General features: G+C 32.5%; 3 protein-coding genes across 8 annotated transcripts; 2 read left to right on the top strand and 1 right to left on the bottom strand.

The window, feature by feature from the left end:
- Nucleotides 1-582: 582 nt before the first annotated feature.
- On the bottom strand, nucleotides 583-5,516 carry LOC124936390 (proline-rich receptor-like protein kinase PERK15). Its single transcript, XM_047476887.1, has 8 exons — nucleotides 5,010-5,516; nucleotides 3,922-4,326; nucleotides 3,755-3,841; nucleotides 3,612-3,682; nucleotides 3,463-3,539; nucleotides 3,217-3,361; nucleotides 2,786-2,947; nucleotides 583-1,094 (listed from the first exon to the last, which is right to left on the bottom strand). The coding sequence occupies exons 1-8, from the start codon at nucleotides 5,287-5,289 to the stop codon at nucleotides 744-746; spliced, it is 1,578 nt and encodes a 525-aa protein (XP_047332843.1). The 5' UTR covers nucleotides 5,290-5,516; the 3' UTR covers nucleotides 583-743.
- Nucleotides 5,517-9,954: 4,438 nt separating this feature from the next.
- Nucleotides 9,955-11,851, top strand: LOC124936077 (methyltransferase-like protein 22). The gene is made up of 8 exons (XM_047476533.1): nucleotides 9,955-10,146; nucleotides 10,252-10,332; nucleotides 10,443-10,516; nucleotides 10,619-10,721; nucleotides 10,832-10,882; nucleotides 10,976-11,123; nucleotides 11,213-11,351; nucleotides 11,452-11,851. The coding sequence occupies exons 1-8, from the start codon at nucleotides 10,044-10,046 to the stop codon at nucleotides 11,719-11,721; spliced, it is 969 nt and encodes a 322-aa protein (XP_047332489.1). The 5' UTR covers nucleotides 9,955-10,043; the 3' UTR covers nucleotides 11,722-11,851.
- Nucleotides 11,852-12,581: 730 nt separating this feature from the next.
- On the top strand, nucleotides 12,582-26,917 carry LOC124936080 (coatomer subunit beta'-3-like). 6 transcript variants are annotated; one of them, XR_007099087.1, is made up of 26 exons: nucleotides 12,582-12,744; nucleotides 12,979-12,999; nucleotides 13,098-13,159; nucleotides 13,386-13,440; nucleotides 13,907-13,943; nucleotides 14,062-14,387; nucleotides 14,486-14,617; nucleotides 14,784-14,932; nucleotides 15,468-15,536; nucleotides 16,143-16,293; nucleotides 16,405-16,470; nucleotides 16,841-17,029; nucleotides 17,251-17,391; nucleotides 17,479-17,553; nucleotides 17,678-17,854; nucleotides 17,963-18,054; nucleotides 18,131-18,247; nucleotides 22,991-23,105; nucleotides 23,195-23,266; nucleotides 23,758-23,954; nucleotides 24,057-24,150; nucleotides 24,410-24,516; nucleotides 25,202-25,331; nucleotides 25,603-25,827; nucleotides 26,475-26,534; nucleotides 26,814-26,917. XR_007099087.1 is itself a non-coding variant. In XM_047476538.1 (26 exons), the coding sequence occupies exons 1-25, from the start codon at nucleotides 12,850-12,852 to the stop codon at nucleotides 26,492-26,494; spliced, it is 2,760 nt and encodes a 919-aa protein (XP_047332494.1). In that variant the 5' UTR covers nucleotides 12,835-12,849; the 3' UTR covers nucleotides 26,495-26,534; nucleotides 26,814-26,917. The 6 variants fall into 6 exon arrangements, 3 of the variants coding, with proteins under 3 accessions (XP_047332494.1, XP_047332493.1, XP_047332492.1); XR_007099085.1 differs by lacking the exon at nucleotides 12,582-12,744 and adding an exon at nucleotides 12,777-12,870; XR_007099086.1 differs by lacking the exon at nucleotides 12,582-12,744 and adding an exon at nucleotides 12,835-12,870 and having other exon boundaries at nucleotides 25,603-26,021.
- Nucleotides 26,918-27,164: the final 247 nt, after the last annotated feature.

Genomic DNA, 27,164 nt, shown 5'->3' with positions numbered 1-27,164 from the left:
CTTCTCTTCTTGCAAGGTGAATGAAGAATGAGAACTAAGCTTCTTCTAGTTTTTACAATTATTAAACCCATTTCAAAAATAATCCAAATCTTATTACTTGGATTTATCTTCTTTTTTTTTATTATTAAGAAAGAGTCTATTATGAAAATGGATTATTTGACGAACCCAAATTTGTTTTATACATTCATCCAGCCAGCTTAACTATAGCAAAATGTAGAATGACATAAAATTAAACTGAATTAATTAATTCATTCATTCATTACATGAGTATTTAAAGCTAGAATATGAATAAATAAATAAATAAATAAATACTAGATAAGTATAAATTATATATGTAAATGCTTTTTTTTTTTGCTTTTGTTTACAAGCAAAGTGGGATGGAATGGGATGATGGAGGAGGCAGGGTGGGTGGGTGGGTAGGAGGATTCAATCCCAAACCCTCTACATATATAGGTCAGTCAGGCTCAGGCCAATTATAATACAACAGAACAATAATTACCAAGTAATATATATAATATAAATGTCTGAGGAGTTTTACTATTTCAAATTCTAGCTATATTATCCTACCTAACAAAGTTATAATTCATCAAATTACAAATATTTATCTAAAATTCTTCTTCATATCATCATTCTAACCAACTTCATGCTGCAAAAAGAAAACCCCCCAAAAAATAGAAGAAGAAGGAAAAATCTGAGCCAAAAATAACACTCTACAATCAAAACATACCTTTATAATTATTAAGTCACTGTAGTTGTTCGTCTTTTTCAGCAAACTGTGATTTGATCTCTCTAATATTCTTGTCTCGATTGAGTTGACTTTCTTCGAGACTGAAGCTTCCGGTCCCCTGAGTAGTGGGCTGGCCACTGCTCGACCCAGACCGGTGGAGATTATTCTCACTCGCAGTAAGAATGCTGCACTGGCTAGCATCGTACTGCTGAGTTTCCAGCGCCAACTTTCTGAACTTCTCCAACTCTTTTTTGTATTCAGCGCTCTCATAATCCACACTTCCATTGTAGATATCCGAGCTATCTCCAGGTCTAACAAATTCGTTCAGATCATGCACGGGTATCTTTCCTTCCAAGGCTCTCACAATCTAACATTAGTTAGTCACAGAATTAATCAGTCAAAATAGCAACAATTTTAGCTGTTTCTTTTTCACATGGATTGAATTATAATCCCAAAAATCTACATTTGTTATGTTTGTCAAAAAATACATTAATCTATAAAATAATATACAACATTATCCAAAAATTAATCTTTATACTAAATGAAGCAAAAAATTACAATTTAATCTGGATTATGATCCAAAACAAAAACTTGTACCAAACGGAAAAAGGAAACACTATCAATTTTAACTTTGGTAATTTTCCATTGGGATCGTGATTGATCATTACTCTTGAGGAAGGGTGGGCTCAAAATTTAAACATTTTTAATACAAGAAAACGTTAATAAAATTTGTTTCATATTGGTGGGTGAATTGAACATATCTTGCAAATTGAGGCCCCAATTGGTATGAATAAAGTAAAATGATTGATCTGAATATCTCACAAGTACAAGGGTGACTATTTACAATCACAATTTTTTATCCTGAAAATTAAACATTTGTTATGATTGCCAAAAATCACACTGATGTAGAAAATAATATGAATCATGATCTAAGAAATCATTTTTATACCAAAATGAAATCCAAACTCACACTATAACCTGGAACATAATCCACAAAATAATATAATATGAATAAAAAGAAAACAATATTATTTCAAACAAAAAAAATACTTTCAAGTTCAACATTGACGATTTCCTATGGGATCGTGATTGTGTGATTGTGCAAGAAACTGTGACAAAATACCAGTTCCAAATAGGTTAGATGTGTTTCGGCCTAACTAGAATAATCTGGGTCTTTGGTCTTACACTATTCCCTCTCCTTGGATTGTCCAATGTTTGCTTATTCAGTACATTTCCATAAACTTTTACTCCTTGATTAAGGTTGCTAGTGTTCCCTGACTGTATGTCTCTAATAATTTAACATTTCATTAGTTACCCCACTGTATCTTACAGTCACCTCAACATTATGTTGATAGAAATCATGTCATCTTCATGCTAGCCCATGTATAAACCATTTACCTCCATATGATAATTGTTTTGTTTTACTACAGCCATTTAATTTGTAAGCTCTGTAATCAATCTAGAAAGCAAAATGTACATTATTGATTATGCAAGTTAAGTATGTTAATCATGTTAGACTGGAAGTTCTAGAGTAGATACCTACCCATCTAAGTGCTCCTATATCATGGTATCAGAATTGAATCATGAGATGCAAAGTATTGAATGTTGATTGGACATTTAACTGTTTTGGAAGTTGTTTCACTGGCAACTGATCAAGAAAAAACAACTTCCGTTTCAAGGACAATCTGCTTCTAAGATGCATTTCATTTAAAAATAAAAACATTTTTAGGGCGACATACCCTTCTGCCAATTAATCAGAGTTGCTAGAGAGTGCCAAAATAAGAAACAAATGAAATATGATGCTGCTTCTCCACGAAAATCAACTATGAAAGCCAAATAGAGTTTTTGCTTTAAACATAGCAACAAGCATGTGAATCTACATGCTTCCAAACAAGCTAATTTGACCATCACATTTCTCCAAATTTCAAATATTAGAAAGGAAAGAACATATAGAGTACTCGCAAGTTAATAGTCATCATTTTAAGTGTAAAAGGATTTATCTCAATATGATTGATACTGAGAAACATATTATAATAGAAAGAAGAAGAAGAAGAATACCTGGCTCATTCTTGGCCGCCTTCTAGCCAAATGGCGCACAGAAGCAGCAGCACAAGCGACCATCCGAGTCATCTCTGTGGAGTCATAATCTCTCATTAACCTTGGATCGGCAAGACTATCAAAATTTCCATTTTCAAGCGCTTCACCAAGCAAAGGCCTTGCCTGTAGTTGATATCATACAAAATATTCTACTAAGTAAGAAAAATACTTTTTGACAATGAAAATGAAGCAGAACACTTGACAAGTTTTAATCCTATTAGTGAGGAACACATCCCATTTTGCAAAAATTTTCACAACAGAAGACTATAGATAGTTACCAGGAAATATCATGAATAAGATAGATTATGGTGTGTTTCTCTACTGTTTGTAATCAAAACCAAACTACACATTGAGTGGCAATTTGCAAACAGGTGCAGAAGCAGAATACTCACCCAGTCAACAATGTTATCATCCAGAAACTGGACTTTGTCTATGGGTCTACGGCCAGTAATCAACTCCAGAAGCATGACCCCAAAAGAGAAGTTATCAGACTTCTCTGTCAATTTACCAGTAAGAGCATACTCCGGAGCTAAATACCTGCAATACATTATCAGGACACAAAGAAAATATGTCAATTTTACTTGTTTAACTCGTTTCACTTCAGAACTTGAAAAAAAAAATGCATGTCTGAGGAATACCCGAAAGTTCCCATGACACGAGTGGATACATGAGTATCAGTATCAAGAGTTAACCTCGCTAGACCAAAATCAGCTACCTGAAGAATATTTTATTTTTTTATAAGGTTTCTGTATGGCAAATATGTCTTCAAATTACGATTAGTTTCTACCTTTGCCTCAAAGGTGTCCTCTAGAAGTATATTTGAAGCCTTTATGTCACGGTGTATAATCTTTGGATGGCCTGAAACCCAAAAGAAAATATTTTATTAAGAATTGAAATAACAACGTTGAAAATAAACAATTGAAAACTTACAATCTTCGTGCAAATATGCCACTCCTCGGGCAGAACCCAGAGCAATTTTCATCCGAGTTTCCCAGCGTAGTGGAGGTCTTCCCTTTCCTGTAGAGAGATTCATTAACTAAGATAGTGCTGATAAAGTAGTGCACATTAACTATCATGTATACGAAAATTGAACTGACCATGAAGATGGAACTCCAAGGTCTTGTTAGGCACAAATTCATAGACCAACAATCTCTTCTCTCCAGAAATGCAGTATCCTACCAGAGAAACAAGATGTCTGTGATGTACACTACTGATTATGGCGACTTCGGCTTGAAATTCACGCTCCCCTTGCCCACTGCCAGTCTTTAATTGCTTAACCGCTATCTCGTTGCCGTTTGAGAGAACTCCTTTGTGTACATAACCGAAACCACCTTCACCAAGAAGATTCAAAGACGAAAAAGTATCTGTTGCCTTTGCCAATTCTTCGTAGGTAAAGATGATCTGTGTGCTTAACTTATCCGAGTCCATGTTGATGGCAACCGATGACAGTGGTGGGAGAGTGGAATGGTGTGCATTCTCCTTAGTGCCATCAAACTGTCCATCTGGTGAATCAGTCACATTAATGTCTTAGTTTATAGTGAATGAATCTTAAAGTAGGTTGAAGAACAGTTAACCAACCAGTCAGAAAAAAATGGGCTGATTGAGACAAATTATCAACTAACTTATTCAAAGTTCTTAGGGAACAAGATGTTATAAATGGAAAAATGATATAAATTTGGCTTTTCAGATATGAATTAATGTAGAAAGTTGAAATGAGAGTCAAAATAAAGCATAGATCTTGGAAACAAAACCTGCTAAGATGTGAAGATTGATAGAATTAATTAAGGTTTCTAAGTTGGAGTTGATGCTAGAAAATAGAGCAAAAGATCTCTGATCAACAACTAGTAAAATAATACACAGTGGGTGAGTAGGGGAATTGAGAGGAATATTTCCAAGTAATTTATTCAAAAAATAAAATATAGGCGATGTTGCATATGTATGTATGTATGTATGTATCTGATTGATTCAGCAAGCAAGCAAGCAAGCAAGCAGAGATGGACCCTAAATAGTGGGAAAAAAACAGATACAAAAGTAGTAGTAGAAGGAGGAGGAGGAGTTGTTGGAGTTATATATCTATCTACAAAAGACAGAAGGGGAGGGGTTAATTGAAATTAAACACAACACACACAGAGAGAGGGAGAGAGAGAGATTGAGGGAGAGAAATAGACGGAAGTTTTGGAGTTACCCGGACGAGTGTTGGGAGAGAAAGCGGACAAAGCTCGACGACGTTTCTTTCTTCGCTTGTAAAAGAGGACGAAAATGCCTACCGCGAGAAGCACAAACAATCCCCCAATTCCGATTCCAACACCAAGCGCAATTAACAACGGATTAGCAGAAGATGGAGGAGGGGGAGGGGGAGGAGGATGAGGAGGAGCATTCGTTGGGGAGATGGGATTGATAGGCGACGGAGGAGTGGTGGCATTGGTCGGCAAAGCCGGAGACGACGAGGGAGTAAGGACTGACATGCGAGGGGGTGGGGTTTGTTTACCTACCTACCTACCTGTATGTCTGTGGCACTCAATGCCAGAAATGAAGAGACGATTTCCTTCCTTCCTTCCTTCCTTCTCTAGTCCTAGTCCAAATCCCTTCCTTCCTTGTTTCTCTCTCTCTCTCTCTCTCTCTCTCTCTCTCTCTCTCTCTCTCCAATGTCGACTGACTGTAGTAAGAATCCTCCGAAAAAAGAATCGCAGTTGAATCCTCCCAAGTCTGAACCACACTTGATAATAATAATAATCATAACTATAACCCCCCTTCATTTCTATATTATATTTTAACAAACTAAAGAAAAATAAACTCATACATATTTAATTAAATACTCAATTTATTATTACCAAAATCTCTTCTTAACTTCTTAAATTTAAAAATAAAGATAAAATAACAAAAACGTTTTATTTTATTTTATTTTATTTTATTTTAAACAGCTAAAACTTTATTAGCAAAGAAATAAAGTGCAACCAACGTGAGGGGTGGGTCGGTCGGTCTGTCTTTCTTAAAGCGCTCTCTCTCTCTCTCATAAACTGATAAAAGTGGCTTTCTCATAGTAGTTGAGAGCTCATCAACACAACCTATGTAATTTCATTTACATATTTATCTAATCTAATCTAATTATTCTATCAAACTTTCTTTTCTAAAAGATGTTACTCACTTGAATTGGAATGAAATCTCAACATATATTTGTTTTATAATCATATCAATTAATTTGCTATATTATAAGCTTTTTAAAGAGAATAATATTTATTAAAACTCATTTATTCTTAATACCTTAACTCACTCTTACATCTCATTTTCAAATATATATTCATTTTTTATGTCCTCTTTAGACTTCAGATAATTTACCTTATCAACATATCATAATTAAATACACTAGTACTAGTATTAAACAACTTATTATTTAAAAATAAACTACTTCAAAGTTTCAATAATAAAAATACACAAACTAATTAAGTTGTGAACTTACAAGATCAATTTAAATTATTAATATATTTTAAAACTCAGCTCTACTCTAATTTAAATGTTTTCAAACAAACAATACGTACAAATCGTAACACCACCATAAAATAATTCTTAAATTGCATACCTTTTTTCTTTTCTTCTGTTGCTAACTTTGCTACTTTAATTATGTGTCCTAGATCTAATCTTCTTTGTTATTATAAATAAATTGGTGTGTCCATTTTGTAAAGCTGTTTTTGTATGGAAAAGTCACATAAAGTCGTTATTGATTAGACCTCAACTTAATTACAATATATATATATATATATATAATTTGTTTTAAGGGATTACCTAGGGTTTTGAAAATGGCATGACTTCAAAATTTTAAATATGTCAAATCGGGACTTAAATTGACATAAACCATTTAAATAGCATAAATACTTGGATTGGAGAGTCTAGTCTAGTCTAGTCTTGTCATGTGTTTCTTAGATCAAATATTTAAAAATAAATAAAGAGTGATACAATATATTGTTTGTCATGTTAGGCCTTGTTAGTATTTGGGTTTTCAAAATAATCTAACCAAATTAATTGTCACTTCACTCCCCCTTTCATCTTTCAAATCAATTAAGTCATTAACCAAAATACTAAAATACCCTCTATTTTAAATTATAATTATTTATTTTATATATATCAATACCTTTTAAGTATTTTTACCAAAAAAACATCACTATTTCCTCAAAATTATCACCAATCATTATCAATAATTATTTTTCTCTCTTTCCAAGTTATTTAAATAACTTGAACCGAACAAGCCCTTAATTAATATATCTTTTATTTGGAATCTTTATGTGTGCTCATGATATTTGTTAATGTTTTTCATAAAAGTGAGATTAATTAACAAATGAATGGTTGTACAATTTTAAACTATTTATGATCTTACAAAGTAACTATAAAATGATGATGCCAAATTATTATTTTAATTCATTCTAATAAAAAATGTGATAGAGAATAAAGTTAAAGTCTGGGATAGATAGTATGATGAATAATAAAATGTTTTCTTTTAATAATAGTGTACACAATAACAAGTTTTTAAGATATTAAATTGGTCCGAAATAGGCTTATTTGATTTATTTTGGTTAAAGTGTCAAAAAAATCTGTATGAAATATGAATAAATTTATTAAATAATCGAGTAAATAAAATATAATAATAATTATTTTTTAATGCGATAATCTTTTGATTAAATAAGTGGGAATAACACAAAATGTCAGTCGAACTTATATTTGATATCTATATATATATAATGATGCTTAATTTTTAAAGTGTCCGGATTGTCGGGTCGAGAGCTGTGGTTAATTTGGATACTTGGGTCGGATTGTGGGTTGACCCGTTTTTAAATTTAAAACGGTTAAAAATAAAATTAAAAATGCTAGAGGTATGTTTCGAACTTGCAACCTAACAAAACAAGTACAACTCTTTAACCAACTAGGCTACAAAGACTTTATATTTTAAATTCAACACCAAATTTGATAAACGCGGGACGTTTTAATATTAATATAAGTTCAACTTTTTAACTAACTAATATATAATGATGTTGAGTAATGAATACTTGTGTCGGATTGTGGATTGATTCATCCATAAACTTAAAACGGTTAAAAATAAAATAAAAAATGTTATCCGTAATTTTTTTTCACGGTTTTTATATTATTAATCGTGCAAATGCACGGGCAAATTTCTAGTTTTTAATTAATACTAGATGGAGACATCATTCATTTTGTGCTATATATCAAGTATACAATGGACATTTATTAATTTTGGGAATTCGATCAGCCATAGAGGCTTTGCCGACAGATGTTTTTAATGTATTTTTAATACATATTTATTTTCTTGTTTCTAAATTAATTAATTAATTTAATTAAGTAAAGTGGTTAAACCGTAAACATGTAATAAATAAGATTGAATGAACTTCCACATTAAAACAAAATGAGTTAAAAAGAGATTAGTCCGCAAAAGGTTGCTTATCTCAAACATGTAATAAACAAGATTGAATGAACTTCCACATTAAAACAAGATGAATTAAAAAGAGATTAGTCCGCAAAAGAAAAGGTTGCTTATCACGTTCTAATAACTTCAAAGAGATTAAATTTTTTTATTGATAAACAATTTAAAATTTCAACAAAAATAAAAATAGATTTATCAAATATTGAGTTGACAAACATAAGTTTTTTTTTTTACGAATTTTAGTTGTGATTAAAAGGGCATATTCAACCTGGAAGTTGTTATTGACTTTATTGGTTTGCCAATTTTATGAGTCATTCCAAGAAGAACTATAGTTTATGTGTGTCAATTTTTTTTAATGTAAATTTAAGTAGTTTTTGTTGATTTCAAATTTTGGACAATTTTTTTAAAATGAAAGAAAAAAGAAGGAAAAGCCTACCAATTGAAGTGGTGTGCTATTTGATGATTTCTCTTTCACATTAAAATAAAATGAGTTAAAAAGATATTAGTCCGCAAAAGGTTGCTTATCTCGTTCTAATAACTTCAAAAAGATCAAAAAAAAATTTATTGATTAACAATTTAAAATCTCAACAAAAATAAAAATAGATTTATCAAATCTTGAGTTGACAAACATAATTTTTTTTTTACGAATTTTAGCTGTGATTAAAAGGGCCTATTCAACCTGAAGGTTGTTATTGACTTTATTGGTTCGCCGATTTTATGAGTCATTCCAATAAGAACTATAGTTTATGTGCGTCAATTTTTTAATGTTAATTTAAGTAGTTTTTGTTGATTTTAAATTTTGGACAATTTTTTTAAAATGAAAGAAAAAAAAGAAGGAAAAAGCCTACCAATTGAAGTGGTGTGCTATTTGATGATCTACTCTTCCACAAAACTCGGTATCTTTTGCTTTTGCTTTTGCTTTTCCCCCTTAATCAATACTTGTAGACTTTCATAAACATGTAATCAAATGCTATTGATCATTATATGGTTTCACACCATCTCCATATTGTTCCATCTTTGATGCATATATATATTAATAAAGTAATTAAAGCCCAAATCTTTTTTTTTTCTTTTTCTTTCGAGGGTCTCCATTAAAACAAAGTTCTAATATAAACTATTCTTCATCCTAGCTAGTATAACACCATCTTCCACAAGCACTGCATTAAACTTACCTTGGTCCATTTGAAAACACTTTATATTTCTCTATATTAATCCAGATCTGACTCAACCCACTTTATATTTCTCAATATTAAAACACTTTATAATTAATCCAAATACAAATGATAAATTTTTATTAAAATTTTAAATGTTTGTTTGACTAAGTTGAATTTCCATATATAATTATAGAGTTCAAAATCATTCAAACTGGTCAAGATTTTCTCTTGCAGTGATTGTGATTCACCTTTTGAGATTTCAGTACCTAGTCCAATCTCCCAAAATTTTGGATTTCAACTCTCAGAATATTTGAAATCTATTAGCAACGAACAAACCCTAATGATCTCAGGCCTGTGGATGATTTCAACGTTGAATTAATATAAAAAAATGTGTATTTATTTAAAATGAAAATGCCTTCACTTAATTAAAAGTTTTTTTAAAATAAGAAAAAGTGAAACTTTGAGAGTTTATTTGTCTTCCGTTGAAAACTTGATGGGTTGGAAATGTATTATTAGTATCATCGATTCATCGGTGAGTAGTAAGTATATCGACGGCGACGCCATGTTTCCCCGATGCAATAGTCGCCAGGAGTCGCTCGCGAGCGGAAGGGAAGTGATTATCGACCGTCAGTGAGAAATGGAGGAAGATCTGATTGTAATGAGCGAAGTTCACCTTGGCTGCCCACCCGACGTCTCTGGATCCCATGTCTCCCGCTTCACTGTCGCCCTTCCACCAGACGGTATAGTTTTTCTTCTTCTTCTTCTTCTTTCCTGATACAATTCAATTCAATTCAAAGAAGAAAGAAGACCCATAATTGATTTGAGGAATCTTTATGTTTGTTTAGTGCCAGACGAAGGAGGTTGTTCAGCCCAAACAGCCATCATTTTTGATGAAGATGGTGACCTTATTGTATCGAGAAAAAAAAGTAACTTGTAATTATCTGCCAAATTAAACAATATATTGAATAATTAATACCCAACTGAGGCAGGAAATGTATGTAAGTAAGCCTTTGTTTCATCTTGTGCTTATCTGCAGAGAAATCAGAAAATAGTTTTTCCATCACAATTCAGCACAGAATTACTTCATCAATTCCTAGTGTAGGTCTGCAGGTAATAAGATACTGCACAATTCGTTGTTTGATGATGGATGGATGTTTCCTTTTATTTATTTATTTATTTAGTTGATGCCTCTCCCTTCTCATCTCATCTCAGGTATGGAGAGCAGAATTACTACTGGCTGATTTTGTGTTGCACAAGATTGTCACTTCATCGGATTTCAATGATATTGTTGCCATTGAACTTGGTGCTGGTACAGGTAGATATTCAAATATTGCTGCTGTTGTTAAGCAAACTTGGATGCAGGCCCCATTCTGTTTCGTTAACAACTGATGCTTCTTCTTCTTCTTCTTCTTCTGTCACTGTCAGGCTTGGTTGGCATGTTGCTTGGACATGTTGCCAAAACCATCTACCTAACAGGTATATATAATTGGTTTTATCTAATCTAATTCTAAAACAAGGAATAAGGATGTGCACTCCATTGAACTAATATCTAATTCCTTCCCATTGCAGATTATGATGACGAAATACTAGACAATTGCATTGACAATGTGCATCTCAACTCTAGATTGTTTCACTGTAATGCTTCAGTATATGTACGTAAACTTGATTGGAGAAATTCATGGCCCCCTAAAGTTGAGAATGTTCCCTCTCAAGAAAGGTTAAATACATTATTACTACAGGTATATAATTTGGTTACTTACTTAAAAAAAGTAAAATTGATTTTGGATCCTGATTTGTTTCTTACAGGTATATTTGGACTTCATCAGAAGTTGATGAAGTTGAGAGCGCTCCTTTGATCGTAGCAGCTGACGTTGTTTACAGTAACGAGCTTACTGATGCATTTTTCAATACTCTGGAGAGATTGTTGTCTCATAGACCAGAGAAGGTATGTATGTATGTATGTATGTATGTATGTATGTATGTATGTAATGTATGTGTTTAGTAAGTAACAAAGCGTTTATTCCTTAATGTTGCTGACTGAGCAGGTGGTATATGTGGCTTTAGAGAAGCGATACAACTTCACTCTGGATGATCTGGACATAGTCGCAAATGGTTATTCACACTTCCTGAGTTACTTGAGAAAGGAAGGTAACTCTGCAGAAAGCGTGGACCTTGATTCTGCTAACAACAATAATAGTCTTGTGGGTAAGCTCATTGAACTAACACATATTCCGCAGTACGTGAGAGAGTATGATAGAGGAAATGACACTGAGCTTTGGGAGATCAAGTATGTGGACAACAAATCACTTTCTTGATATTCCAATATTGGCTTGCATACTCACATTTTCATCACACCTTTCTATTTAAGGAATTCATTGAAATATATATATATATATATATATTATAACAAAGATCATCTTACCTTTGTTTTGTTGTTTCCTTTTGTATTGTTCTTATTTTTCTTATTTTCTTTAAGCATTTCAAATGATTTGATATTTATTAATATTTTTATTTCTTTTCTTCTTCAAATTTAAGGCTTACTTTAAGTTTTTTTGTTTTGTTTTTGAAAACTCTAATTTTATACAATAATTATTGCATTCAAGTTTCGCATTAAGTGTGATTTTGTTTGTATTTGATTTGATATAAATAGTGTGAATAATCTTAGACTGATGTGTTGTCGTACTCCATGTCCCACACTTCAAAACGACAATAAAAAATTGCGATATAATACATTTCTCGTGCTCTTTCAATTATGAGATAAGTCCAATGGATTATAGAAAACTCATTAAAAACTTGTCCAATGGTTTAATGTCGAAAAATCCAATTGCACAAAGAAAAGAAAGATGAAATATATGGGAAAGGAATTTTTGATGAAAAAAAAAGTTTTAAGTAAGAAATTTGGTCAAAAATATAATTTTTTAATTTTCTTGACAAAGTAAAATTTGTAAGTTTCTTTATAAATTCAACCATAAAATATAAGCTAAAGGACTGGTCCGAAAATATAAAAAAATTTACCGGCAGAATTTCATCACTTAGCTAATAGTAACTTACTACGCCGTTTGTGATCTATTATTATTTCTGCTCGCTGTCGTATGTATGTATATGTTCATCAATGGTGATATCGCTATTACGAGTACCGTATATATATATATATATATATATATATATATCTTCTCTCCTTGGATCTGCCATGAAATGCATGTTTCAGTTGATGGGGAATTCCAAGGAAAGATCGAAATAACCAAGTCTTTTATTCTCTTGCCGTGATCTATAGAATTCTCCGATCCAGCACATTTGGATATTAGAGGCGGTGCTGTCCGTTTTATTTCGTTGAAATGGTGACTTCTCATTCGAATTGCCTCCACCGTAATTTTAGATCCAATCAATACCATGACTCTGCTTGTCCTAGAGTGACATCATTTTGCTTTATGTGATTGATTTTGATGCTTCAATTCCAATCCAATGCAAGTGGATGGAATCAATTAAATACGTTCAATTGCAAAGATCTACTACTTAAATCAATTACTGACTTGTTTTTTTTATTGCTTTTTGCTTCATTGGTGATGCGGCAGCCTCTCAGACTTGAAATTAAGGTAATCATATTTATAGCCATCCACTAAAATCTTGCCACTGAATCCAGTTGCAGATTACTTCTTTTTTTTTATTCTCTGACTAATGTGTGTTTTGTCAGAAAAAACTTGCTCAAAGATGTGAAAGAGTAAAATCAGCTGACTTGCATCCGACAGAGCCATGGTAATGACCTTACCTTATAAGTAACCGTTTCCACTTTGCATTTCCTGTTCGAATTATTTTGTATCTTTATATATATAAACTGAAACCTGATCAAAATATTTGCTCAACTACGATTTTTTTTCTGGCAATTAAAGATACAGTTCCTCAAGCAAAAGAACTTTTAACTCAACGTTCTGAATTTTAGGTTCTTTTTCCAAGATTTTACACTGATATTTTTGTTATTCAGGTTACTGGCAAGTTTATATTCCGGATCTGTTTGCATATGGAACTACCAGTCTCAGGTATGCATTTCTGGCACCACCCGTAATATGTATCAGATCACTAGTCTAGAATAGCTTGTGCAATAGAGTCTCATGTCAACTTGGTTAATTGTTTAAATATTTGCATTATAAAGCTCACTTGGTCTTGTAGCTGAAACTTTGTCAAGTGCCATTGTTGTCATTCTTAAATATGGTTGAGGGTTTTGTTGCCTCTCCTGGATATCCTTTTAATGTTCTAATTTGTAATGACATGTGTCTGGCTGTTACCAATGTATCACATTTTCTGTACATTTAGGAACACTCCTTCAATAAAGGGAAATTAGTTTTTCCTGCATTTTGTTTTATTACGAGTGATAGGAACGTGCTATGCAACTGAAAAAATTAATGTGCTATGTAACTAAAAAAAGGAATGTGCTATGTAACTATTATGCTTATTTACCTTTATCAAATGTTGATGGTAAACTAAAACTCTATGTTCTTATTCCAGACCATGGTTAAGTCATTTGAAGTCACAGAATTACCTGGTATGTTTTGTTTTTTTCTATAATGTGTATTTGTTGAATGGTTTAAATAATGTTTTGGGCGTGAAAAATTGTTGGCCGAGGGCTGCCATGTAATAATAGCTACCTTGGGGATTTACAGTCAGGTCTGCAAAATTTATTGCACGACAACAATGGATTGTTGCTGGAGCTGATGACATGTTTATACGTGTATACAACTATAATACAATGGACAAAGTCAAAGTGTTTGAGGCACATTCAGATTACATCAGATGTGTCGCCGTTCATCCTTCCCTTCCTTATGTACTTTCATCATCTGATGACATGCTTATAAAGCTCTGGGATTGGAAAAAGGGCTGGGTGTGTACTCAAGTTTTTGAGGGTCATTCCCATTATGTGATGCAAGTCACATTTAACCCAAAAGATACCAATACTTTTGCTAGTGCATCTCTTGATAGGACAATAAAGGTACGAGTTGAATCTTCTAATTCACTAATTTCAAGATTTCCCTTGTCTCTGTTAAGTAGAGTTGATGCTTCTTTTTTCCTTTCTCCTCTTTCTTCCAGATTTGGAATCTCGGGTCACCTGATCCAAATTTCACATTGGATGCACATATGAAAGGTGTTAATTGTGTTGATTACTTCACCGGTGGCGATAAACCTTTTCTAATATCTGGTTCTGATGATCACACTGCAAAGGTTGGACCCCCTTTTAGTTTTTGACCTTGTTTTTGAAAGGAAAAAACCATTTCATTAAATCACAAGATCGCAAAGGTCGTGATCATGTGAAGTTTTTTACCTTGTGAATGAAGGTGCTGCGTGAACTAGAACATTTATCTAAGAGGGATTACATCCATTGTACCAGGTTTGGGACTATCAAACTAGAAGTTGTGTCCAGACACTGGAAGGCCATACACATAATGTTTCAGCTGTTTGTTTCCATCCTGAACTTCCAATTATACTTACAGGTTCTGAGGATGGTACTGTTTGTATATGGCATGCCACCACTTACAGGTTAGGTTTGTTGTTCTGGTTTATTGTTGTGGGTTTAGCTTGTTCAAGTTCTTGCTTTGTCCATAATATGAAACAAAACTATCCCAAGTGTAACAACGAGGCAGGCCTGTAAGTTTGATGTGTGAATTATTTTGGGTTAGAGTTAGCTATAATCCCACTCAACAGATTTTTGGCTGCCCAACTTTTCACTCATATTCTAGTTTGTAGTGTTATGTTTCCAGGGATGTTTTAATTTTATTCTTGTGCATCCAAGCGTTAAATTTCAGTTGCTTTCTTACGATGTTTGTATATACACAATCCCTGACTCTTTATCTTACATGAAATCTTTCTTTCTCTATATGTATTTCTCGTCCTTTCCATGCTCTCTATTTCCATGTTATATGTTGGTGTCCCCTCATTTAAGTTGTTCGTCTTTCTTCTCACTCGGATGTTTTCATTTAGTAGTATGTGGGTTACACTTGTGATTTTAGTATCTTGCACTCTTTGATATATGTGTGGTATTTTACAGTTTTTCTTCCATCCTTTCTTGCTGCAGACTTGAGAATACTTTAAACTATGGTCTTGAAAGAGTTTGGGCAATGGGATGCATCAAAGGCTCACGTCGGTAAGGGTTATCTTTCTTTCATGTTTGAATTATGACTTGTATGATTTCTCATATAATTATGTTTTCTCATCTAATTATGTTTTCGTGAGTTCTCTTATTTCAATTGCTATAAACTGATTGATCAGTCCTACTTCTCATTACAAGTTTGGGACAATGTACATAATTTTGTCCTTGTACTTATTATATCAATAAAAGAATCCTTAAGCTTTAGTGTCAAGATTCTTACCTAAGAGACTAAAGGTCTCAGGTTGGATTCCCACTAACACTCTGATTTAAAGGGGGGTCATGCTAGCCACCCTCAGGAATAAAACCCGGGTCACAAAAAAGAAAGAAAAAAAATATGGGTTTCAAAGAGGTGTAGGATCCATGGTTCTTTTCCCCTTCACAGGTTACCAATGTTCAGGGGAATCCCTTCTCACTCTGTCCTTTAGATTTATAACGGAATGATCCAACCGTGGTTTTGATTTTTTTTGTTCGATACTAGACACTTGGTGAGAATTTGAAAATAAAGTCCAATTTTGGAGAAAGATTATTGGCCTTTTCCTCTACTTAGTTGAGTATTTTTGATACTGTTACATTTTATTGTCTTTGTTTCTCACTGAGCAGGGTCGTAATCGGTTATGATGAAGGAACAATCATGGTTAAAATTGGTCGAGAAGAACCAGTTGCCAGTATGGATAACAGTGGAAAAATCATATGGGCGAGGCATAATGAGATACAGACTGTTAATATTAAAAGTGTGGGTGCAGATTATGAGGTCGGATACTTGAGCCTCAGCTTTTGATGAGAGATATTTGGTTATGAAATATTACATGTTTGTTCCCAACTTAATACTAAAAGTTTATTTATTTTTTTCTTTCATTTTCAGGTTTCTGATGGAGAAAGATTACCTCTGGCCGTGAAAGAGTTAGGGACCTGTGATCTTTATCCACAGGTGAGTTTTAGGTGTAACAGACATTTTTGGTGATCAAAGTTTCATACAGCTTTTAATAAACATTAGTTACTCTACATTTCTTCAAGTGACTGTTTGCATCAGTTTAGTCCGAAGTTGTTAAAAATATTTGATAATATTTTATGAGATTATAATAATATAATCATAATGTAATGTTTTTTTTATAGAAAAATGACTTCTAGTCCTTTCGTTAAAATCATAATATAATGTTAATATGATATGATTGAGAAAAATTATTTGATTAGCATATTATTACTTTATGTTTTAGGTATGATACCCTATATGTATTCTCTTCCATTTTCCTTACAAATTTTTCCTCTGCTCTCTCTCTTTCTCTTCTCCTCTCATTCAGAGCTTGAAGCATAACCCCAATGGGAGGTTCGTTGTTGTTTGTGGAGATGGCGAGTACGTAATATATACGGCTTTGGCGTGGAGAAATAGGTCATTTGGCTCAGCACTAGAATTTGTTTGGTCCATGGATGGTGAATATGCTGTTCGAGAAAGCCCGTCCAAGATTAAAATTTTCAGCAAAAGTTTCCAGGTTGGATATCTCAGTTGAAATTTATGATTTATATTTTCTACAAATCCTGTTGATTCCTTTCTTGAACCATTCTGTGAGCCTAAAGATGTATTTTTCTTTCTCATTCTAATATTATTTGTCATACTGAAGGATCCTTCATGCATCATACTGTGTTTAGATAATCTTTTGATTAACCCTGTTCATTTTCTTGACATGCATTCTACTATGGTATTATCTTTCAGGAAAGGAAGTCTGTTAGGCCAACATTTTCAGCTGAGCGGATACATGGAGGAATTCTTTTGGCAATGTGTTCAAATGATTTTATATGTTTTTATGATTGGGCTGAGTGCAGGTTGATTAGACGAATTGATGTGAATGTCAAAGTAAGCAGTTAAATACAATTATATTCAGCTGCTTTTTTGTTGGAACTGTTGACTCATTTTGCTTTTGTTTCTTCCTTCCTTATGCAGAATGTTTATTGGGCTGACAGTGGTGATTTACTAGCGATATCTAGTGATTCGTCGTTTTATATACTAAAGTATAGTGTAAGTACTGCATTCAGTGGAGTTATCGTTTTTAGGACATTTCTTATTGGTGATAAAATCTTCATAACTTTGAATTACTTTGTAGTCAACTTGTTCTTACTGCGGTGTGTATGTGTGCTTGCAGCGTGATATCGTTTCTGCATATTTAGATAGCGGAAGATCAGTTGATGAACAAGGTATTGAAGATGCTTTTGAGCTTCTTTATGAAATAAATGAAAGAGTCAGGACTGGCATATGGGTTGGAGATTGTTTCATCTACAATAACTCTTCTTGGCGTCTGAATTATTGTGTTGGTGGTGAGGTATGATTCTGATTGTCAAAGCCTCTTCCTTTAAATAATATTATGGTAGAACTATGTCCAAGTTTTTCTAGTGGTTGGCAGTATGCACTAAATAGATTGTCCTTTTAGGTGACAACAATGTTCCATTTAGATCGGCCAATGTACTTGCTGGGATACTTTGCTAACCAAAGTAGGGTGTATCTGATTGACAAAGAGTTCAAGTGAGTTTAGGGTTAGTGTATCCAAATCATTAATTTCGATATTACTCATGATTCTTTTGGCTTTGTTTCCTTGTAGTATTATGGGATATACCTTACTTCTTAGCCTGATTGAGTACAAAACACTGCTGATGCGTGGTGATCTGGAACAAGCCAATGTGTTATTACCTTCAATTCCTAAGGACCATCATAATAGGTACACTTTCAAGTCCCTCTCCAAGAGATGGAAGTGGATTCTTGATCTTGCATACTTTTCTTTTATCTGAATTATGATTAGAAAATATTAAATCAATAAGTGGAGCCTAATACATCAGTGGTAAAGCACAAGAATTCATGTCCTCATGGTCATGAGTTCAATTCTTCATATCCGGACCATTCACAAAAATACTTAATTAGTCAATTTGCTCAGACACATTAAAGTAACTTCTGCTTGTGAGCAGGGACGGATCCAGGAATCTTAGTTGGGGGTGGGTATAAAAAAATAACGAGAAAATATTGAATAAAACGAGTGTATAAAAGTAAGTTTTTCAATTTTTTTAATAATTAGATAAACAAATAGTGAATTAAATTGAATTTTTTTAAGAAAATAGGGTGTAAAGCAACATTTTACCGTAATTATTTTTCAGGGTCGAGCCCCTACATAGATCAGCCCCTGCTTGTGAGTTGATAGTAACACCTCTCTGACAGAACAAATCTTCTCCTGTCTGTTCTGAAATTATCCCTTAACGTATTAAATACTTACCATTTAAAAGAGTAGTACATATCGCACATGCAATGGTTGCATTACTTACGTAAATAATATTTTTCTCGATTTTGAGAAAGAAAATGTCTGTGGAAGTTTGTGTAGTGGAGAGAAGGGAGGATAAGTTAATTTGCTTTTGATAGTTGCAAGTGATTACCAAAAGAAAGAACAAACATGTCTTGGGTTTTAAAGGAGGGAGACACCGAGAGGTGCTCCATTTCTTTTGGGAATAAGTCTCCAAACGACACTTAAAAGAACCAATCCAAAAGGAAACTGCATGCAAACAAAATTAAACGCTGAACATCCAAAATTGGAGCATCCTAACTCTGCTAGAAACAAAGCCCAAAATGTGAGCAAAATCACTTTGAAGTTACTTTGAAACATTCCTAACAAGAAGACATCTGTTGTCCAGATCCCATTCTGTACAAAGAAACCATTTGCGGTACTTTTACTCTTAATCTTACAGTATAGGACTACATTAGTCCATATTTATTTTTCCAACTCTTCTAATTGTAATATCCAAATTTAAAAAAAAATAAAAGACTTCATATTTTAATGATAGTGGCTTAACATGTAGGTGACACATGCTTTGATTTAAAAGAAATAAGTGAAACAAGGCATGAATGACACTTGAACTATTCTATGAGAGAGAGAGAATTAGCAAATGGGTTTAAGATATTAGGTAAATGACAAATGTCATTATCTAATAACCTTTCAATGCATGTATTCCTAAACTTGAAGATCATTTGTATTTTTACTCTTTAGCTACAAAGAGAGAGAATCAGGGTTTGTAGATTTGAGTTTGGTTGAAGAGAATAAAGAGAACTAAGAGCTTATGGGAAATTAGGTAAGGAAATCTATTCTTCTACAGTTTTAGTTTTTAAAATATATATATGTATAAGTATTTTGGATATAAGATGTTGGTTTTCATCAAACAGATTTTAGGGTTACAGATTTATTGTTAAATGTGTAAATGTATAGATCAAGAATGCATGTGTATTTTGATGATGAATTTGATAAAATGATAGTTTAGGATAGATGATTCTGAAATTGTTTTGATAAAAGGATAGGTTTATAATAGTTGATTTTGAAATGAGTTTTGATGAAACGAGGGTTTATGATTGATCATTGATGATTTTGAAATGAGTTATGATAAAGAATGGTTTATGAGAAATGAGTTTCTAACCAGATTGAGTGTATTATTTCGACAATGAAATAGATTACGATAGATTTGGAATTAAAAATAAAGTTTTACATAATTATGTCGATTGACTATTTTTATTACTCTGGACTTGATTTTGTATTGTTTGTCTAATAATGAACTATTTATGCCTCGAGTGCCGCTTACACCGGTTATATGCGTGAACGCAAGACACCTATGTCTTGGTTGATGGCCCATGCGTCAATGCAAGACCTATGTCTTGATTGATAGTGCGTCAACGCAAGACGCTTATGTCTTGGTTGATGGCTAATGCGTCTATGCAAGACTTAAAAGTCTTGATAGATGGCTTATTAAATTATTATGATAATTCAGACTTTATCTTGATCCCAGAGTTATTACTAAAGTATATTATTTTCTGTCTAATGAGAATCTTAATTACTTAATATTTGGTTAAACTATATTTGGCTTCTTGATCCAGCTGTAGAATGGTTTGATTTTCTTACTGAGCGTGTTTAGCTCATCCTTTTTAAATGGATTCTTTTCAGATAAGAACAACGACTAGTCAAGGGGATTAAGAGTGAGAAGACTATAGTAGTATAGATTAGCCGGTAAATAGTTACTCTCTTTTTGTGTTAGTATGGATGTATAGAAGGTATGTAATATTAAAGGAAAGTTTTTAGGAATAATGGTTAGAAGAAGTTCTTTTGTTTAGCCTAGCATGTTATATTTGGCTAATGATATGCGGCGTCTGCACGCCTCATGCCTTGGTTCGGGGCGTGACACTAATAGTTCCAAAAGTTTTCTTTTTCAAAAAAAAAAAATAGTTCCAAAAGTTTTAAGCGGAGGGCCAGACTTATTGTGTGTCATGCTAGTTCTTCATAATTCAAAAATAAAAAATTGTTCCAAAAGTTTTGTTGTTTCTTTTGCATATAGATAATCTCAATCTTGAGGAAAAAAATGTTCATGGCAGTTTGTAAACTGGAGGAAAGAAAGGTTTACTAGGGGGTAGCCGGTAGGAGATAGAGGGGGAAGGATTATCTCCCTTTACAGATTGAGTAGATTAATTGGCTTTCCACTGGTTATTTAAATGATGCAGATCCTTATGGCAATCATGATAATGAAGTACAAATCATTAATCCAAGAGTAGTTGGATAGCAACTAGTTTACAATAAGATTCACTTTTTTATAATATAATGTATATGTCTGTCCAAATTAAAAAAAATCTAATTTTGCATTAAAATATTTAGGAACTAAATCAAGGGTTATGATTGACTTATAAATGACAATATAATATTTAACTAAATAAATTTGAAGTCTTGGTAATTGCATAAATAGAAGTCCATAGAGTGTTTTCTTTGGAAAGAAAGTTAACATTTTTATGTAATCACTACAAAAAGTTAATTAAAGGAAAAATGATTTATGTGAATTCTTTCAAAGAGAAGTTTTATTTTTTTTGAAAATGTCAACCTTTTATTGAATGAAATATAAGACATGTTTGAACATTACAGTGAAGGGGTGAGAAAAATAAGAAAAACAAATAGAAGAGTAGATGTCAATAAAATCAAATAATTCTTATCCTGTACAAAACCCTCCTTGATAGAAGGAAAATTATGAAATCCTTAATACTTCCAATGCAGAGAAAAAAATGAGATTAAGAAAAAGACCTCAAATATAAAAAAAAGTACCTCAGACATAGGCCAAACAATCTCTAAGGATTAGATATAAAACCAAGTAAGCAAGAAAGGATGATATTGTGTATCATTTATGTAAGTACATAATTTAGTGAAGGTATATGTGAAAGTGTAATTATGACTTGAGTGTATGTATTGTAACCAGTCATTGTTGAACTTTTGGTAATAAAGAGGAAGCAACCTGCCTGAAGAATATCAAGCAAACTTTTAGGTGACCAAGACCTGCAAAATAAATAAATGTTAATATAGTAAATATATTGTTTAAGTTTTTCTATTGTTTGAAAAAAGTTAATCCAATATTATATAAATGATAATTGTTTAAGCTTAATGACAAAAGTAATACAAAAACACCCCATTTGTATAATCATTGAACGCTTCTTGCGCTCTTCCTATCCAATGAAAGTTGATCTTTTAAAAAAAATTACAAAACACGAGTGCCCAAAATGTCACAAAACACAACAGGAAACATAAATCAAAATGCTCACCAACGAACAAATGGTCGACTCTGGACTTTGATCAATTTCCTCCAATATAAAAAACCAGCGTTAATGAGCTCGGAGATTCTCAAGTAAATGAGTTATCCACTGATTTTCTTGAGGAGACCTCTCATATCGTAATAATAATAGCGTTGTGGAGTAAACGCATGATCGACTGTGATTACTGCACGTCCTACGGTTTTTTCAATCCAAATGGTCCACCAGAAGATAATAGGGATAGAGGCCCATCGACTCAATCCAATCAAGCTCGCGGTTTCTATCCAAACTTTTCAACAACCGACGATTGACTCAGGCATTACTCACTAAATACCAATAATGGTCCAAAGTCGGTTATAAATCACAGTCACTTATTTGCAATGTAAAAGCAGGATCACCATAATGGTCCAAATTAGGCTATAAATCACAGTCACTCATTTGCAATGCAAAAGCAGGTGAGTTATCATCTCCACCTACTCGCAACATATTTTGTAGCGACTAACCATAATACATAATTTTTTCATGTATCTATCATGCGTCAAATCCCTCCGTACATGACGCTCTATCTAAAAAACGATCTTTGAAGGGAATTTAGAATCCCACACCTTCTCTCATAGGAAATCATAGCAATGACCAACCTTAAAGTAATCTCTATCCTACCAACGTAAGATATCACGCGAACAAATAATCACCACCTCGCACCCCACTAAAAGTACATAATTTAATAAAGAAAACATCAATATATAATGTCTTTGATAACACTTTGTTTTGTAATTTAAGTATTTATGTCTTAGAAAATGGATTCCCCTACCAACACTAAAACTTCTCTCAATTAATTTTTGGACATTAGCTGAGTTAACTTTCCTTTTAGTGTGGCTCATTTCTTGGAATCACGGGGAATGATAGAGGATGCACTGGAAGTAGCTACGGACCAAGACTACAGATTTGAACTAGCAATACAACTGGGTAAACTTGAAGTTGCAAGAGTAAGCCTTTTGCTACGTGACTTGCTGAAAGTGCTTATAAAATATATTTGAGTTTCATATTACTTTACTTAATGTTATGATGCTTACAGGAAATTGCTACAGTTGTGCAGAGTGAATCTAAGTGGAAACAGTTGGGAGAATTGGCAATGTCCTGTGGAATGGTATATTTTCACTTTAAGTATTTTTACTGTGAGAATTCATACTGAAAAATTTACACAAATTCACAAAGCTGAATTTCTTGGATATGGTGTGAAGGGACTTCAAATTAAAAATGGTTAACCAATACTTTAACCTGTAAGAAATTTGGTTAGGATCTTATTTGCAGTAGTTTTACCTAACCTAGTTGTTCTCATTAAGTGTGATGATAAATAACTAGCTTATGCTGGATTGATGTTCTTATAAAAAAAATTCTGGCATGTTTTATTATTATTTTTTGAATTTAGGAAATTAACACGACCTCACACAGTGATGACCCCACATCAACTTAAGGCGTTTTAAACGGGACTCGAACCCGTTATTTTTGGTCACTTAGACACCGACTCTTGCCACTTGAGCTACCCTATTGGGTTTCTCTTGCATATTATTGTAAAGAACCATTGTCTTAATTGCAAGTTTTGTTCATATTCCAATTATTTTCCTTTAATTTATGCAGTTAAAGATGGCGGATGATTGTCTTAAGAGTGCAATGGACCTGAGTGGATTGTTACTACTTTATTCTTCCTTAGGTGATGCTGAAGGAATCACTAAACTCGCAACTCTTGCGAAAGAACAAGGAAAAAATAATGTTGCTTTTCTTTGTCTGTTTACATTGGGAAGATTGGAAGAGTGTCTGCAGTTACTTATTGACAGGTGACATTATTTGACTTTCTGAAGTTGTGGTAATATTGTTTTAGCTAGCCTGATGAATGTTTGTTCCCAGTGAAGTTTCTCTTATTTGTAATATTTTTTCAGCAAACGAATACCTGAGGCTGCTTTGTTGGCTCGGTCTTACCTTCCAAGCAAGGTTTCAGAGATAGTAACAATTTGGAGGAAAGATCTTAATAAGGTGAGTTGTTTTCTATTTCTTGAATTTCCTGAATCTCCCAATCCATCAATGAAATACATATGATTATCTTTTGTAAAAGTATATTAACTTCTAAACATATATGGCAGTTTCATGTATGATGGAAAAAACGATATATTAAACTGCTTAACTGGTGTTGCAGATGCCACACCTTTATTCTTAGGATTATTATTCTTACATTTGTTTTTATCTTTTAGATAATATTACTTAATTGATCGGAACCATTGACACCATTCTACAGGTGAATCAAAAAGCTGCAGAATCATTGGCTGATCCTGACGAGTACCCTAATTTGTTTGAGGATTGGCAAGTTGCTATTGAAGTTGAATCAAAAGTGGCAGAGTCAAGGTTCTACAATTACTATTTTCCTAATTTTCCTGAAGACAATAAAATTTAACATAAAATATAATTCAAAAATTTGACACTTGGTTTATATATATATATATATATATATATATATATATATATATATATATATATATATATATATATATATATATATATATAACATAAAATATAATTCAAAAATTTGACACTTGGTTTATATATATATATATATATATATATATATATATATATATATATATATATATATATATATATATATATATATATATATATATATATATATATATATATATATATATATATATATATATATATATATATATATATATATATATATATATATATATATATATATATATATATACATATATCAGTCATCTTATCATCTTATATGGGCATGGTGAAATATGCAATATTGTCTTTCTATGGCTAAAAATGGATTTTGATTCTAACGATTTTTTTTTATTAGAACATACTTATAAAATATTACATGAAAATTGAAAAAATAAAATATTTAGAAAATTTGTGTTTATGGACTATTTGCTTCACAATAAATCAAACTAAGATCAGAAGGACATGATCCGATAAAACTGATTTTTGGGAGAAGTGATTATGGGAGAATTCAGTTATCCCCATACAAGGTCTACGGCTCTTACATTCTTAGCCTACACTAATGCACTTGCAGGGGAGTCTACGCTCCAGCGGGCGAATATATAAACCATGTTAAATCACATGTTAACCTGGTGGAGGCTTTCAAAAACATGCAAGTGGATGAAGAAGAAGTACTGCATGCAAATGGACACTTCAATCAAAGGGTACCTTATTGCTTGGATAACAAATATTTTTGCATGCATGTAGTTCCATTTCATATATTTTCTTTTGAAAAAGGTAATTGTATTATTTGCATAAAATATAATGAGAGCACAAAAGAGGCTACTTTAATGCCTCAGAAAGAGCAACAAATAGGTTGTTCTCATGCCCAAAATAAAATATCATATGTGGTTTCATTTCATAATATGACATTGTATGAGATATCTTTTATTGAAATATTCTATTCAATTATTCTGTTGCTACTATCTTTTATAGGTTACAGAACAATATGGAGAAGATGAACAAGGAGAGTTGTATGAATCACAGGATGAAGTACCAGAAGAGGATACAATAGTTGATGCAGATTCAGTGGATGGTGCTGTTCTTGTTAATGAAAATGAGGCTGAAGAAGAAGAGTGGGGTACGAATAGTGAAGCAAATTTGTCAGCCTAAAGGCAATTGGTTGGGCCAATGTGAAAATCCTAATTTTGTCAGCCACTGGTGATTAAATGATTTATTTCTTACATTACTAATTTTTTGCTCCTACTTTTTCTCATCCAAATGCTATGTTTTCAGGCAATTTAACTCATCAATTCTCTGTGTGAGTTCTTGTTTGTAGAAAAATAAGAGAAATCGTATGATTGAGAATGTGTTCACTTCATAACATAGATTGTCTCTATATAGGATAACATAAGGTAATTGTATCATAATGAGATCTAATCATATGTAGTGTTATCATAAGGAGATATGTTATATACAATGTTTCGGTTAGGATTCAACACTAACAATGACGTTGTCTTCCGCTCTCTAAGCTTTATTTCTAGACACATGAATTCATCCCGCATTTGTTTTTTTTTATCAAGCAACATTTATTAAAATCATGTTTTGTATAAAAGATTCATAGCCTATTTTAGATGGTATTAAGGTTAATGACCTATGTTTACTTTATTTGCTAGTATTAAGGTTCTTTTGGAGTTTTTTTTTTTTTTCCATTGATACAAAGTGTGCCTCTCACAGTCTCACCTTATGCAAGCACTGTGAACCATGTGGCTATAGGAATGATGACATCCTTATGTATCAAATTTTGTGTTTTGGCTCTGTTTTATTCTCTCATCACATGGTATTATGTTTCTTGTTTTTTTTTTCAGTTCTCACTCCAAGCCACTAGATCCAGAAAAGTGATGGACACATTTATATATATATATCATGTAAGTTACGTGTCTTTCTTTTTACCCGAATTGGACTTGTGTTTGTTGTCTTGTTTTACAAATCGATTTGCGACATTCTTGCCCGTAGAAACTGATGCTAACAAAAAACCAAGTATTTCCATAATTGTTTCTGCTTTCCATCCTATCTGGATGGAAATAAAATGATGAATCATTTGAATTATAACTAAATCCATGACTGAGCAATCTTTGTTTTTATGATTTTCCTGATTTTTCTTAACTGTTTTCTTTGGCTAATTTCTGTGATGATTTTTTGTCCAGGTTTCTGTTATGTTTGCCCCATTTTGGATGATTATGGAAGCTATACTGCTAGATTTATCATTTGTAAGACCTGAAATTTTGTCATTGGATAGAAGACATTAATAGTGTTTTCTTCATTGAGAAAAAATATAGTCTCTCTTAATCGAAACTCAATTAGCTGTTGCTATTGTTGTTTTAGTGATATTCTTATAAAACGATGTTCCCGAATTCCTACAAACAATGCAGATGTAGAGTTGGTGTTATAAAATAATTTTTATTGTTTACTTTGATAATTTAAAAAAAGATTAGAACGGTGAATATATTTGTATTAGTTCTCTTCTGGTTTTAACTTTAATATTCAAATTCACAATT

Source organism: Impatiens glandulifera, chromosome 4 (assembly GCF_907164915.1).
Source record: "Impatiens glandulifera chromosome 4, dImpGla2.1, whole genome shotgun sequence".
Lineage (NCBI taxonomy): Eukaryota > Viridiplantae > Streptophyta > Magnoliopsida > Ericales > Balsaminaceae > Impatiens > Impatiens glandulifera.
Note: the sequence above shows the minus strand (reverse complement) of the source record. Positions and strands in the feature narration are given on the sequence as shown.